The sequence below is a fragment of the Microtus oregoni genome, unplaced genomic scaffold, assembly GCF_018167655.1.
Source record: "Microtus oregoni isolate MIOR12 unplaced genomic scaffold, Mior012 000008F_ref0000371, whole genome shotgun sequence".
In the NCBI taxonomy this organism is placed as follows: Eukaryota; Metazoa; Chordata; class Mammalia; order Rodentia; family Cricetidae; genus Microtus; species Microtus oregoni.
This window is the reverse complement of record NW_024543067.1, coordinates 55,091,638-55,104,648: the sequence shown is the minus strand read 5'-3', so window position 1 is coordinate 55,104,648 and position 13,011 is coordinate 55,091,638. Positions and strand designations below refer to the sequence as shown.

Below are 13,011 nucleotides of genomic sequence, written 5' to 3'. Positions count from 1 at the left end.
AGAGCTGAATGAGGAGCACATAGATTCCCCTGGGAAAGGAAAATTGAAGAGATCTCCTAGGTAAATGGGGGATGGGGAAGCATGAGGGATGGATTGAAAGGGTTGGGGGCAAGACAGAGAGGGGGACTAATTAAAAAGATGTCTTCATATTTGGGAGGCATTTCGGGGTTAGGGAGAAACCTGGTGCCATGGAAACTCCCACAAATGTGCAAAGATGAATACAGTTAAGGCTTCTAGCATTAGTTGATAGATAACCTGAACTGTCCTTCTCCTGTAATGAGACTGGTAACTACCACATTTGTCATAAAAGATCCTTCATCCAATAATGGATGGGAACAAATGCAGAGATCCACAGATAAATGTTAGACTGAACTCAGGGAATCTTGCTGAAGAAAAAAAAAATGGATTGTAGAAGCCAGGGGATCAATGTCATCAGAAGAAAACACATAGAAACAGCTAATCTGGGTTCATAGGAGTTCACGGACTCTGGAATGACAGCTGGGGACCTGCATGGGAACGACCTATATATATGTGACAGTTGTGTAGCCTGGTCTATTTGATAGATTCTTGGCAGTGAGATCAGGGCCTGTCCTTAATGTTTGAGATGGCTTTTGGTAACCTATTCCTCATACTGAGTTGTGTTACCCAGTTTTAATACAAAGGAAGGAGCTTAGTCCTACCTCAACTTGATATGCCATGTGTTGTTGACATCCATGGGAGGCCTGCCTCTTTCTGAACAGAAACAGAGGAGGATTGGATGGGGAGGGAAGGGAGGAGAAAATAGAAGAGGAGGGAAGGGAAACAATGGTTTGCCTGTAAAATAAATGAAAAAAAAATAATAAACAAGAAAAGAAAAACCTTTTTGAAATCTAAATTCTCTAGCCTTGTTACAATAATATGAAAGTGTCAGAAAGATTACTGGCTTTCAAAAAACCAGATCGTCATAATGTGGGCTGAAACCAATCACACTGTCTAGTAGCTTATATAAAATATAAAATCTTCACTTCTACTTTTATTCCATTTGTCAAAATATTTGGCTTAAACAGATGATCTCTGTATATAAATATTTAAGACCAATGCACAATTTTTGATCACAGATAATAATTAACCAACAGGGAACTGGCATTTGCTCCCATTCGGGTGTTTGCCCCCTGAGAGCTGGGAATTCTTGAAGAGAGTGCAATCATGCTATTTGGTGTTGGCATATATAAGTTCAAGGTACAGCTTCAGATTACAGGAGGCAGAACTGCTCAGGTGATTGTGAAAGGTGAGACTGTTGTTAATTCTAGAGCTGAAGGAACTCTTGGGGTTGTTAACCTATCATGAGATGAAATTCAAAACAGTGTATAAAAAGGTTATTCCACAGCACCTCTCTGAACAATCTAATAGGGCCTCTCTTGCTGACTCCTATTTTGGAAGCTTCCAGCTTGAATCAGGGAATGCCAAAATTACAGCCCTGTAGAATAAACCCCTGTCAGCAAACCTCTATGATACTACCCTGACTTTTTACTGCTCTACAGCAGTGCTGAATCATGGGGGGAGGGGGGGAAGACCTTTAGTATTTTCTCAGGATGGCTCCTCAGCATGGCAGTATCACAATAATAATCTATCTTCAGGTTGCATAGTATTAATGATTGGTTTTTAAGATTGCTGATTGAATTGCTGATGAGTTTTCATGGGTAAAGGGTAAATGAATTTTGGCATGGGATTAGGATAGAATTCTCAATCATTCCTAAAATAGTCCTAAACTTACTTTTACTTTTTTTTTAAAGATGCATTTATATGAAGAAGTGCTCTCAGCTTTGACTATTATAAATCAAAATTTCCATCAACTCTGAAAAACATTGAAGATACTCTACATTTTTTATGCCAAGATTTAATTATTTGTATAAAAATAAAAAGCTCCTGAATCTCATTAGAATACTAATTTGCTTCCATTTTAGTAAATGGTAAAACGATATATACCAAGGAATTAATTGGAAATACATTTTTTATAATTAAAAATAATGATAATAATTCTGAGTCTGAATCCCAAGCCCTGGTTCCTCATCACTGATGACTGCAGAATGTTGACTGCATATTACTCCATGGCAGTATTAGTGATTAGCAAGGAAAGTTTGCTGCTGAGGCTTTTGGAAAGAAGCAGGGTGGGTGTGTTCATTTCATTTCAAAGAGTGCTTTATGTCATGCTCCTAGAAGAATCACAGTGATGATGAATTGGAGAAGGTTGTTTTTTTTTTTTAATTTTGAAAGTGACTTACAAAGAAGTAAACCTTTGCCAGAAAACTGAGTGCACAAATTGGAATAGTTCTGTCAACTAATGGCTGCTGATAGAGAGAGATACATTTTCTTTAAGAATGTTGTCTGCAGTAAGTCAAAAAACTCCTGTGGAAGAACACATATTGAATAATACATGGACAGCACAAACTGGGCATTATGGGTGAAAAAAGACCTAAAGGAGTTGGATCTTTGATGATTTTGGAGAGGGGTTGTCTATGGTTTAAACCCATTGTAGGAAATTTTCAATAAATATTTTAAAAATCCTCACCCAAATATAGTTACTAAGAAACTCTCTGCAATGCAATACTTTATATTTTCAGAGTAGATTTAATAAATATAATAAAACCTTGACACATTTCAAGATAAGAAAAACTTATAAAAAACACAAAACTTATAAAGTTACATCTATGGAATGATGAACAACACATGAAATATTTTCAATGTGACATTATGATAATGTTAACATATAAATTATTATTAGATATATCTAAATGGAGTCAGTGGATCATTTATAGAAATGAAAATGCTAAAATCAATAAATTTTGAAGTACTCACTGAAGCTTTACTCAAAAAATTAAGTATCACTAGGTGTTTTTGGCACAATCCTAATATCTGCACAATCAGGGTGAATAGGCAAGAGGATTGTGAGTTCTAGGCCAGCCTGGACTACAGGGTGAGCCCTTATTTCAAACATAAATGGGGGGAAATAGAAGAACAGCTTACCAAAGAAACATAGGAAGAAAAAAATAATTGGACCTAACAAATACAATACAAAATTATAACTTGTAAAATCAGCATAGCTATGTAAACTTAATTACTGATTAAAAAAATGAACCACTTCTAGGATGGGAATTCTGACAAAATTTATAAGGTATGAAAAGACAAATCACGGCACACAAACACACATTATTTGGGACTGTGTTTCTTTGTGTAGTCTTGCTTCTTCTAGAACTAGGTGTATTGGTCAGGATGGCCTTGAACTAACAGAAAACTGTTGGCTTCTAGCATCCCTAGGGATGAGATTAACGACTTGAGTTACCACCACTGTTAGCATTAAGGCATCTGTACTGGCAGGACACTAAGACCACCTCCTGTGCACATTCACTATGTTGCCTTTTAAAAGGTGGGTCTGCCTACCTCACATCTGCTTGTCTCTGTCTGTCTGTCTGTTTCTCTCTCCCTCTCTCTCCTTCCTCTCTGCCTGTCTTTGCCACCCCCCCCCCCCCATTCTCCCTCTCTCTTTCTTTTTACTCTCACTTCTCTTCTGCTGCTCCTGAGCCCAGAGGCTGGTCCTACTTTCCCCTTCCATCTTTTTTTTTTTTTCAGAAAGGGATGACATTACATCACTGGTGAATTTTTTTGTTTTTTTAAATTTATTTATTGCTGGCCTAGGTCTGAAAAAGCATGGGATAAATCCGGACTAGCTGAATATAGCGGACAATGAGGAATACTGAGAACTCAAGAACAATTGCAGTGGGTTTTTGATCCTACTGCACGTACTGGCTTTGTGGGAGCCTAGGCAGTTTGGATGCTCACCTTACGAGACCTGGATAAAGTTGGGCAGTCCTTGGGCTCCCCTTCCTGCTTTTTAATGTTCCCTTGTCCCCAGTAAAAATCCCCTCCATGTGAGCTCTGTCACATGGCATCTTTCTCTTTCATATGGCTGTTTTTAAATTACAACAATCACCAATTGTTTTACAATTTTTTTTTCTTTTTTTCAGAAATCTGCCTCCCTAGTAATGGGATCAAAGACTTGAGTTACCACTACCTGGCTTAAGCACTCCTTTTATTCCTTTAGGATCTCGATGAAGAACATGGCAGCAGGAAACCATTGCACAGTGACTGAGTTCTTCTTGGCTGGGCTCTCAGAGAAACCAGAACTCCAGATGTCCCTCTTCCTCCTCTTCTCTGGAATCTATGTGGTCACTGTAGCAGGGAATGTGGGCATGATCACACTGATTGTGTTCAGTTCCCACCTGCACAACCCCATGTACTATTTCCTCAGCAGTCTGTCCTTCATTGACTTCGGTCAGTCCACTGTTGTCACCCCTAAAATGTTGGTGGGCTTTTTGACAGAGAAGAACCTCATCTCCTTCCCTGGATGCATGACTCAGCTCTATTTCTTTATCATTTTTGGTATTGCAGAGTGTTACACATTAGCTGTAATGGCATATGATCGCTATGTGGCTATCTGTAAACCACTGCTTTACAGTGTAACCATGTCCTATCAGATTTGCAGTTTTCTGATTTCAGGAGTGTATATTTTTGGTGTGCTCAGTGCATCAGTTCACATAGGCTTTCTGATAAGGATTCAGTTCTGCAAATTAGATGAAATCAACCACTATTTCTGTGATATTCTTCCAATCTTGAAACTTGCATGTTCTAATACCTATATAAATGAATTGTTGATTCTTCTTTTTGGTATACTGAATGTCTTTCTCCCAATCTTGACCATTATCACTTCCTACATCTTCATTATTGACAGTATCCTCAGCCTTCGATCAACTGAGGGGAGGTCTAAAGCCTTCAGCACCTGCAGTTCCCATATCTCTGCTGTTGCTATATATTTTGGTTCTGTTGCATTCATGTACTTACAGCCATCATCAGTGAATTCTATGGACCAAGGGAAAGTGTCATCCGTGTTTTATACTACTGTTGTGCCCATGCTGAACCCATTGATCTACAGCCTGAGAAATAAGGATGTCAGTGTTGCCTTGAAGAAAATACTTCAAAGAAAAACATTCATGTTTCAAAAGTAATGTGAAGATTATTTATTAATGCAAAAAGTTAGACACAGATGCATAGTTTCAATTCATATTTATTTTATTCTAGTTTTAAGAATTATTAAACATTTCCTAGAACATTTTGATAATGTTTACAATTATAAATCTCAAATTCAATTTTTGGCACATATTATCTCCTTTGTTTGACAGAGTAAACAATGTAAACCAATTGTAAGGATGGCATGAATATATATGCCCATAATGGAAGCCCATTATGCTATACATGTTTTTATTTATGCTTGATAAACATTACTTTAAAAATTTTAAATTTTGTATTTAGTTATAATAAACATTATGCTTTTCTTTTTGTTTACTTTTAATTCATGTTGGGAATTTCATATGTAAGCACTATAATTACATTGTTTTCCCATCTCCATACAGTCGCTCTCATATTCCATCTTCTTCTTGTCAAATTAATGGCCTCCTTTCCACATACATATATGCATATATATATATATACACATATATGCATGTATATGGAATATATATGTATATCTCTATGAAGGCTGAGTCTGTTCTTAGTCATCAATTATTAAGTATAGCTCTTCACCTGGAAGTGGAGTCCCCTGAGATTTTCACTTTCTACATTATCGTGTCCTATACTAGCATTTCTTGCTGTTGTTTAGCAAGCTATATTGTTGAGAATTAGAGTGAATTGTTTTGTCAGATAGAGAAGACACAATCTTGACACATCCTTACTTGTCCTCTGACTCTTAGAACTTAGAATATTCTTTCTTTTTTCTCCAGATGTTCCCTGAGTCTTAGGTGGAGGGCTTGTATTCTAGATGGACCCTCTGTGACTCTTCTCCCCAGCATCAGTTGTTCCTCTATTATAGACCATCTGTGGATTTCTGTAATGGTCTTTACCTGCTGTAGGAAGAGTTTTACTTACCTGTGGTGAGATGATTGATACTAAGTATGCAGTTAGAGATTAGGCTGGTTTAGGAAAATGTCACTATTATATTCTCCTCTGTTCCATGACTTCATCAGCAACTCATAGGTGACTGTGCTTATATAACCAGGCCTGAGGTTCCCCTTGTTGAGTGTGTAAGTTCCCAATTAAGTATAACTTCATAATATTGAATGCTCGCATGCTGTCACTGTCACTACTACACCTTTAGGGATAGCTTGCCTTGGTGGTTATTATAGCGGTTTCTAGGTGTCACAGAACTACTAACTGGTAAAAGTGACTCTGAGAAACCATCTTACACCTGTCAGAATGATTAAGATCAAAACCACCAAAGACAATTTATGATGGAGAGGATGTGGAGTAAGGGGAACACCCCTCCATTGCTGGTGGGAATGAAAACTTGTACAATCACTCTGGAAGTCAGTATGGTGGTTTCTCAGAAAATTGGGAATCAGCCTACCTCAGGACACAGTAACACCCCTGTTGGGCATATACCCCCAAATGCTCAATCATTCTGCTAGTACGTTTGTTCAACTATGTTCCTAGGAACATTATTTTAATAGCCAGAACCTGGAAACAACTAGATCCCCATCTACTAAAGAATGGATAAAGAAAATGTTGCTTAATTACATAAAGAAGTACTACTCAGTGGTAGGAGCCCATTTTTTAAATAAATAAATAAATAGAATTACACTGTGAATGTGTACTATGTTTTTATTATTAATTTATCAGTTGGGTGTCACTTAGGTCATTCCTGTTTCCTAGCTATTGTGATTAGAGGTGCAGTGAATATGGCTGATCAATAATCTGTGGTTTAGAATATAAACTTCTCTCTTCAGTGAGTGGTGTTGCATAGTCAAATGGCAAATTATTTGTTAACTTATATATTTATAATTCACTACACCTACTTCCTATTTAGTTTCATTACTTTGCAATTCCATTAACAGTGAATGAGGGTTACATTTTTCCCACATCTTCTCCAGACTTGGTGGCTTTGATATTCATGAATTTCTTTCAACTTGGTTAAGTTGAAATCACAAAAGTGTATTTTTGTTGGTAGTGCTTGATTATTTGTTTCTTTTTCTAAATTGATGGTTTTGCCAAGACGTGATGTTCCTTTTCACATTCAGCAGGTTAAAGGAGTTCTTAGTCCTCAGTTAAATCTTTCAATAAACCTGAAAAGTGACATGCCAAAGGTGTATTTCCATTGTTATTCTGAATATAATATTTGACAGTAAATATTACTCATCACAAACATGGTGGCATTATCCATATCCCAGCCTACAATTTTGGAGAAAACCCCTGCTCTACCAGAGGCAATGCTAGTAGGAAGCACCCCAAGGAAGAGTAAACCACATCATGCCGACACTCCTCAGAGCCAATCCAGATTTCTCCAATATCCCTTCCTCTCCTTGACACCATATCTTAGTCCATAATTATGGCAGAAGTTTTCTGCTCTGACAGAGGCCATGCAGGTACGTGGAACCTCAAAGTAGAGATAGTGCCTGAACTGGCCTTCCTATGTAATCAGATTGGTGATTACCATAATTGTTATCATAGAACCTTCATTCAAGCAACTGATGGAAGCAGTCGTAGAGATCCACAGTGAAGCACTGGGCTGAGCTCCCAAAGTCCAGTAGAAGAGAAGGAGAAGTGATAATATGAGCAAAGTAGTCAAGACCATGATAGGATACATACTGAAGCAGTTTACCTGAGCTAATGGGAGCTCACTAACTCCAGACTGACAGTAGGGGAAGCAACATAGGACCAAACCAGGCCCTCTGAATGTAGGTGACAATTGTAAGGTTCTGGAAGTCTGTAGGGCTACTGGCAGTGGGACCAGGGTTTATTCCTATAGCTTAAACTGGATTTTTGGAGCCCATTGTCTTTGGTAGGACACCTTGATCAACCTAGATATAGTGGGGAGAGCCTTGGATATCTCAAAGTGGTGTGCTAAACTTTGTTGACTTCCCATGAGAAGCCTTACCCTCTCTGAGGAGTGGAAGGGAGGATATGGTGTTGGGAAGGTAAAGGGAGTGGAAGGAGGGGAGGGAGTGGGAACTGTGATTTGCATGTAAATGGGAAAAATGTTTGAAAAAAAATGAAGTGTAGAATCTCAAATTCTACTCAAATTTCATTTGACAAAATATTGGTTTTAATTCAGATGGTATCTCTAAATAAATATTTATCATCAATATAGAATTTTTCAATGAAAAAATAGGATTGAGCAGCTGGACAATGGTATTTGCTGCCCTTTAAAGGGTTTGCTCCCTGAGAGCTGGAAATCCATGGAGACTGCTATCATGTTATTTGGAGCTGGCATATATAAGTCCAGGGTACACCTTCAGAGTGTTAGAAGCAGAACTGCTCAGATGACTGTGAAAGGTGAGCCCCTTGCTAACTCTAGAGCTGGCATAGCACTTTGAGATGTTAACCTATCATGAGATCAACTTCAAAAATAGCTCTGAGTCTAAGCACTAGGCCCTGTTCTCTCAGTACTCTTAGCACATCTGCATTAGTGATTTTGCAAGTGGGAAGTAAAATTTGGTGCTGAGACTGCCAGAGAGAAAGAAGATGAGTCATGATTTTACAGGAGTCACAGTGAAAAGTATGAATATAATACTTACTAGATTCCTTTATTCAATTATTCATGGAGTAAACTTTAAAGCTTATAGGATGCACCAATTACTTTCAGGTCCCGTAGGTACAGAGTTTAGCCAGACACCTGCATCTACTGTTTCTCACAGTATAATAATGTGCTGCTTAGAATGTAATTTTCTAGTATTCAGTAGGAAGGTCCAGTAAGTGGTGATGAATTGAATAATGTTGCATGATTCATTCTGTTTTAAATGAGATTTAGAAAGAAGTCACTCTTTACCAGAAAATTGGGTGGACAAAATGGAATAGTCCATCTGCAATCCTAACTAAACAGATTTTATGTGTAAGAATAAGTTTCCAGTTTCTTTACTTCAATTAATATTTGTGTGCTTAAATAACTTAGATGACATGCACAAAATGAAACTCTTTCCTTTTGCTTCCTTTAGGATATGTTAAAGTCCAAAGGAATTACCCCATTAATTAGGAAAAAGTATTTTTCAGATGATTTTTATTCTGTCAATGGCCCTCTTTAAAAGGGGTATTTACCATTAATTTTACCATACAGAGGCTATGCATCCATGTATAACAGTGCTTCCAACTTCTTGAACACAGAGAACATGGCACTATCAGTAGAGTATAATGGGATGAGTAGAAGAGGGCTGCTGTTTCTGATGGCGACCAAAAGGATTAAAGGACACCATCATAAAGGATAAAACTCAGTAGTAGCTAAGCACATCCTGAATCTTTCCTGATGTTCTGATGGCATGCCTTTGAAGAGGAATGTGTATTGCACGTCTTATTTGGATTATTATCACAGTTTAGCCACTGCTTATGTACAAATGATGTCTCAGATGTCAATTTCTTTATGCATCATCTCGGGGTGTGTGGACTTTCCTGATCTAGTAAGGATTTATGCCATGATGTTTTCATATGGGTTGCATCAAATAATTTATCTCAGACATGAAGAAGTGTTTTCATACATAATTTATATATGCTTACCTTAATCTTCAAATTTTAAAAATTTTTTCTTGGTCTGTGAATACATTTAAATGATACTTTTTGTCTTTATAGTAACTTAGAAGGCATGCTTGCGACAAGAAGTAATCCTTACCCTGGGAAATGAGTGATATTTGGCTCAAGTTTAATTCCAAAGAGAAAAAGTTTTATAGTCTTAGACTATATTAAACCCCATTAATCTGTGGTTCCTACTATGCTGACTTTATTTCAAGCAATTAAGTTCAATAATAAGATTAGACCTTCACTCTTACATTACAGAATTTATAGTCCCACTAAACCATCTTTGGTTAGATTACTAATTTGGAACTAGTATGCTTAAATATAAGATGTTTTGCGCTTTTAGTTCATCCTGCTGATCATTGGAAACTATAAAGTGTTTTGCAAGCAAAATAAATTTTTGAGAACCTATTAAAACTATAGACATTGGAATAAATAGATAGTAGATATATTTATGAATTTTAAAAATATAAAAATAATAGCATCATATTTTTAACTGACTAGAGGTGATGCCATTCAAAGTTTTATTAATTAAAACTTTTCTTCATAAAGCTTTGTGAATTAACTCAAAATTTCTTATTGTGTAACAATGCTGGGAATATTTGTACATTTTTGTATTGAGTGTAAGCCTATCAGTTTCCAATAATAAAGAATCGATTACAAATTTTATTGCCTTTCCTTCCCTGTTTTATTTTATCTTTACATTTTTCTTCTCATATTTGGAGCCAGTTCTAAGTAATATTTGCTAATATGACAGATTTTGGTTGTGAGGTTTTTAAAGCTGTTTAGGCATCACTATATCTTTTATTGCTGCAATGATCCAAGGTTACGAAAAGAGACAAGAATAAGGTGAGGGGAAAAAAATGTCAGAATCTGTCTTTGAAACATGGCACCAAACTGATTTTACTTAATCTAATGGATCCCAAATGCACAAATATTTTGATATTTTTATTATGTTACAATTTTATTCTTATTTTTAGGTAATTCAGATCTCTACATGCTACCTGAAAGGATTTATGCTTATGAATATGCTATATTCACAAATACTTTGATTTTTGTTATTCTTTTATAGTTTTATTCTTATTTTAGTCACTTCAGAGATCTACATGCTACCCAAAGTGTTTTACATTCATGATGTTTGGCATCGGGTTAATATATCTGTAGTTAATAGATTTTAAGAGAAAAATAAAAAGTTTTGTGAATATTTTAATGGTTATATAAGCTACCAGTTTATCTACAATACAACATAAATTCCAAATACAATAATAATAGAGGAGGTAATGGCACTGGCTTATTTAATGCACCTGAGTATAGAATGTGGCTAGTTAATATAATGTCAACAGCCAATACTTCTAGAAATAGAATTGAAAAAAAATTATACAGCTGTGGAGTTCTAGAATGTGAAATTTGAGAAAAATTATGCTTTACTGAAAAGACAAATCAATGTTTAAAATAAATCACACTCACACACATACACACTAACACACACACTAATATACACTCTGATTACTATCACTCACACATCTTAAGTCCCATATCCCCCTACTACACTCTCTCCTCACCACAAATCTCTTTACCATATTTATAACATTTTCCCTGTGTTTTGTGACCTGTTCCTCTTAGCCAGGTCAGTTTCGTGATTTTAAGTTTAGAACTATTCATTGGAGGATGGGAGCCATGTTGGTAAATACATAATTGTTTGCCTCATTCTAGAATCAATGAGTAACCCAAAGACCAATGGAAGGGGAAGCATCAGATCCCTCCCCACCCCCACAAATTCTGTGAGGAACTATGTACAGGCTCAGTGTACAGGGGCCGTTGAAGCAGCCACTCTCACTGTGAAGCCACAGTTTTGCAGAATCATTACACCAAAAGAGTTTTTCACATAGCTTCCACATTATTTTGGCTCTAACTTTTTTGGCCCCTCTCATTTTATGATCAGCATCATTGTATGTTTTGTCTTTTCTTTAATTTTATGTGAGGTTATAAGAAATCTTAAAGTTGAACTCTTCTAGGGCTGCCAAGCCTTTCCTCAATATTTTCTAAAGACCTTCTATCTTATCCGTCTACTTAAACCTGTGAACTTTCATGAGATTTGTGTGGCTATCTAGCACGACTTAAATGTCTAGATTTTAAATACATTTCAACTTTTGACCTTTTAACTAATCTCTAATTCAGGTAGAGATTCATTTTGTGGAAACACTGATGAATTTTTCCACAATTCAATAGGATAGAGGATAATCATTGTATCTTCCCTTAATGTTTGAGTTTCTACATTGCAGTCTTTCTTAGTTCATGAGAAATAAAGGGAAAAATATGAACTGAGCTGAGATGGTTTCTCTTATTTTAATATGTAGAAAATCAGGTTTTTTATTTGATGAAGTGCCAATATTATATAAAAATGCAAAATTATATTGCAAATATTTTGGGGTGATAATATGACAGTATTACTTATTTCTTTATATGGTAAGTAACAAAAATACATTGTACTAGCCAAGGGTTATGTTGCTAAGTGAGCAAAGGCACTTTGTCTCCATGCCTCACTATTTAACCACTACTAACTGACTCTCTTCCTCTTAAGAACTGGGTCACAAACAGAAACTGCTTCCTAATGAAGCATCATGCATCTATTATGTAATCTTAAGAGTAATGGTTGCTCCAGATGTCATTTAATCTTCACAGTTGGAAATTTAAATACCTTATGTCTCTTAGGAATTAGAAAAACAATGACAATTTTTTTTTTAAAAAAAGAGACCCATAAATCCTCTGGAGAAATCAGATTTTTGATAATTCTTTATTTAGGGAAAATTGTTTCCTCAAGCAAGTCTGTCACTTTTCCTCACTGATACCCACTCTAATCCTCAGATTATGAACATTGCTTTGAAATCACAAAACTTATCAAAGCTTGAACAGCGTGATATTTTATATAAAAGGCATTCATATGTTCACTGTAAAAATATCCTTATTTTTAAGGATAAGTTTAAAATTAATAAAAGATAAATTTTGCTTCTTTAAATGATCCATTAATGTAATTATATAGTAAGCAAAATATTTTAAGGCAGAACCAATTTTCTATGTATTTTGTGTACATGGAAAATAATAATAAAGTCACTCTGACAACTTTAACTTCACTCTCTCTCTATATATATATATATTGTATACATGTATATATAATATACATATAAATAAATATATATATATATGTGTATACACACAGCACCTATACATAGATACATATGCACACATATGTGTTATTTGGGACAGTATTTCTTTGTGTAGCCCGGCCTTTCCTAGAACTAACTCAGTTGACCAGGCTGGCCTTGAACTTACAGAAATCTGCCTGCTACTGTGTTCCTAGTAATGGGATCACCAACTTGAGTTACCACTACCTGGCTTACACAATTCTTTTATTCCTTCAGGATCTGA

At 35.9% G+C, this 13,011-nt stretch overlaps 1 protein-coding gene across 1 annotated transcript; it reads left to right on the top strand.

Annotated features, from left to right (window-relative positions):
- Window positions 1–4,085: 4,085 nt before the first annotated feature.
- LOC121451414 (olfactory receptor 1537-like) lies at window positions 4,086–10,657 on the top strand. The gene is made up of 3 exons (XM_041656864.1): window positions 4,086–5,010; window positions 8,299–8,358; window positions 10,566–10,657. The coding sequence occupies exons 1-3, from the start codon at window positions 4,086–4,088 to the stop codon at window positions 10,655–10,657; spliced, it is 1,077 nt and encodes a 358-aa protein (XP_041512798.1).
- Window positions 10,658–13,011: the final 2,354 nt, after the last annotated feature.

Bases quoted from the DNA above. Each gene is read 5' to 3' on its own strand.
- LOC121451414 (XM_041656864.1), top strand. From the start codon at position 4,086: ATGAAGAACATGGCAGCAGGAAACCATTGCACAGTGACTGAGTTCTTC. The intron at 5,011-8,298 runs AAAGAAAAACAT...GAGCTGGCATAT, and splicing joins TGCCTTGAAGAAAATACTTC to ATAAGTCCAGGGTACACCTT. The intron at 8,359-10,565 runs GTGAGCCCCTTG...TCTTATTTTTAG, and splicing joins TGCTCAGATGACTGTGAAAG to GTAATTCAGATCTCTACATG.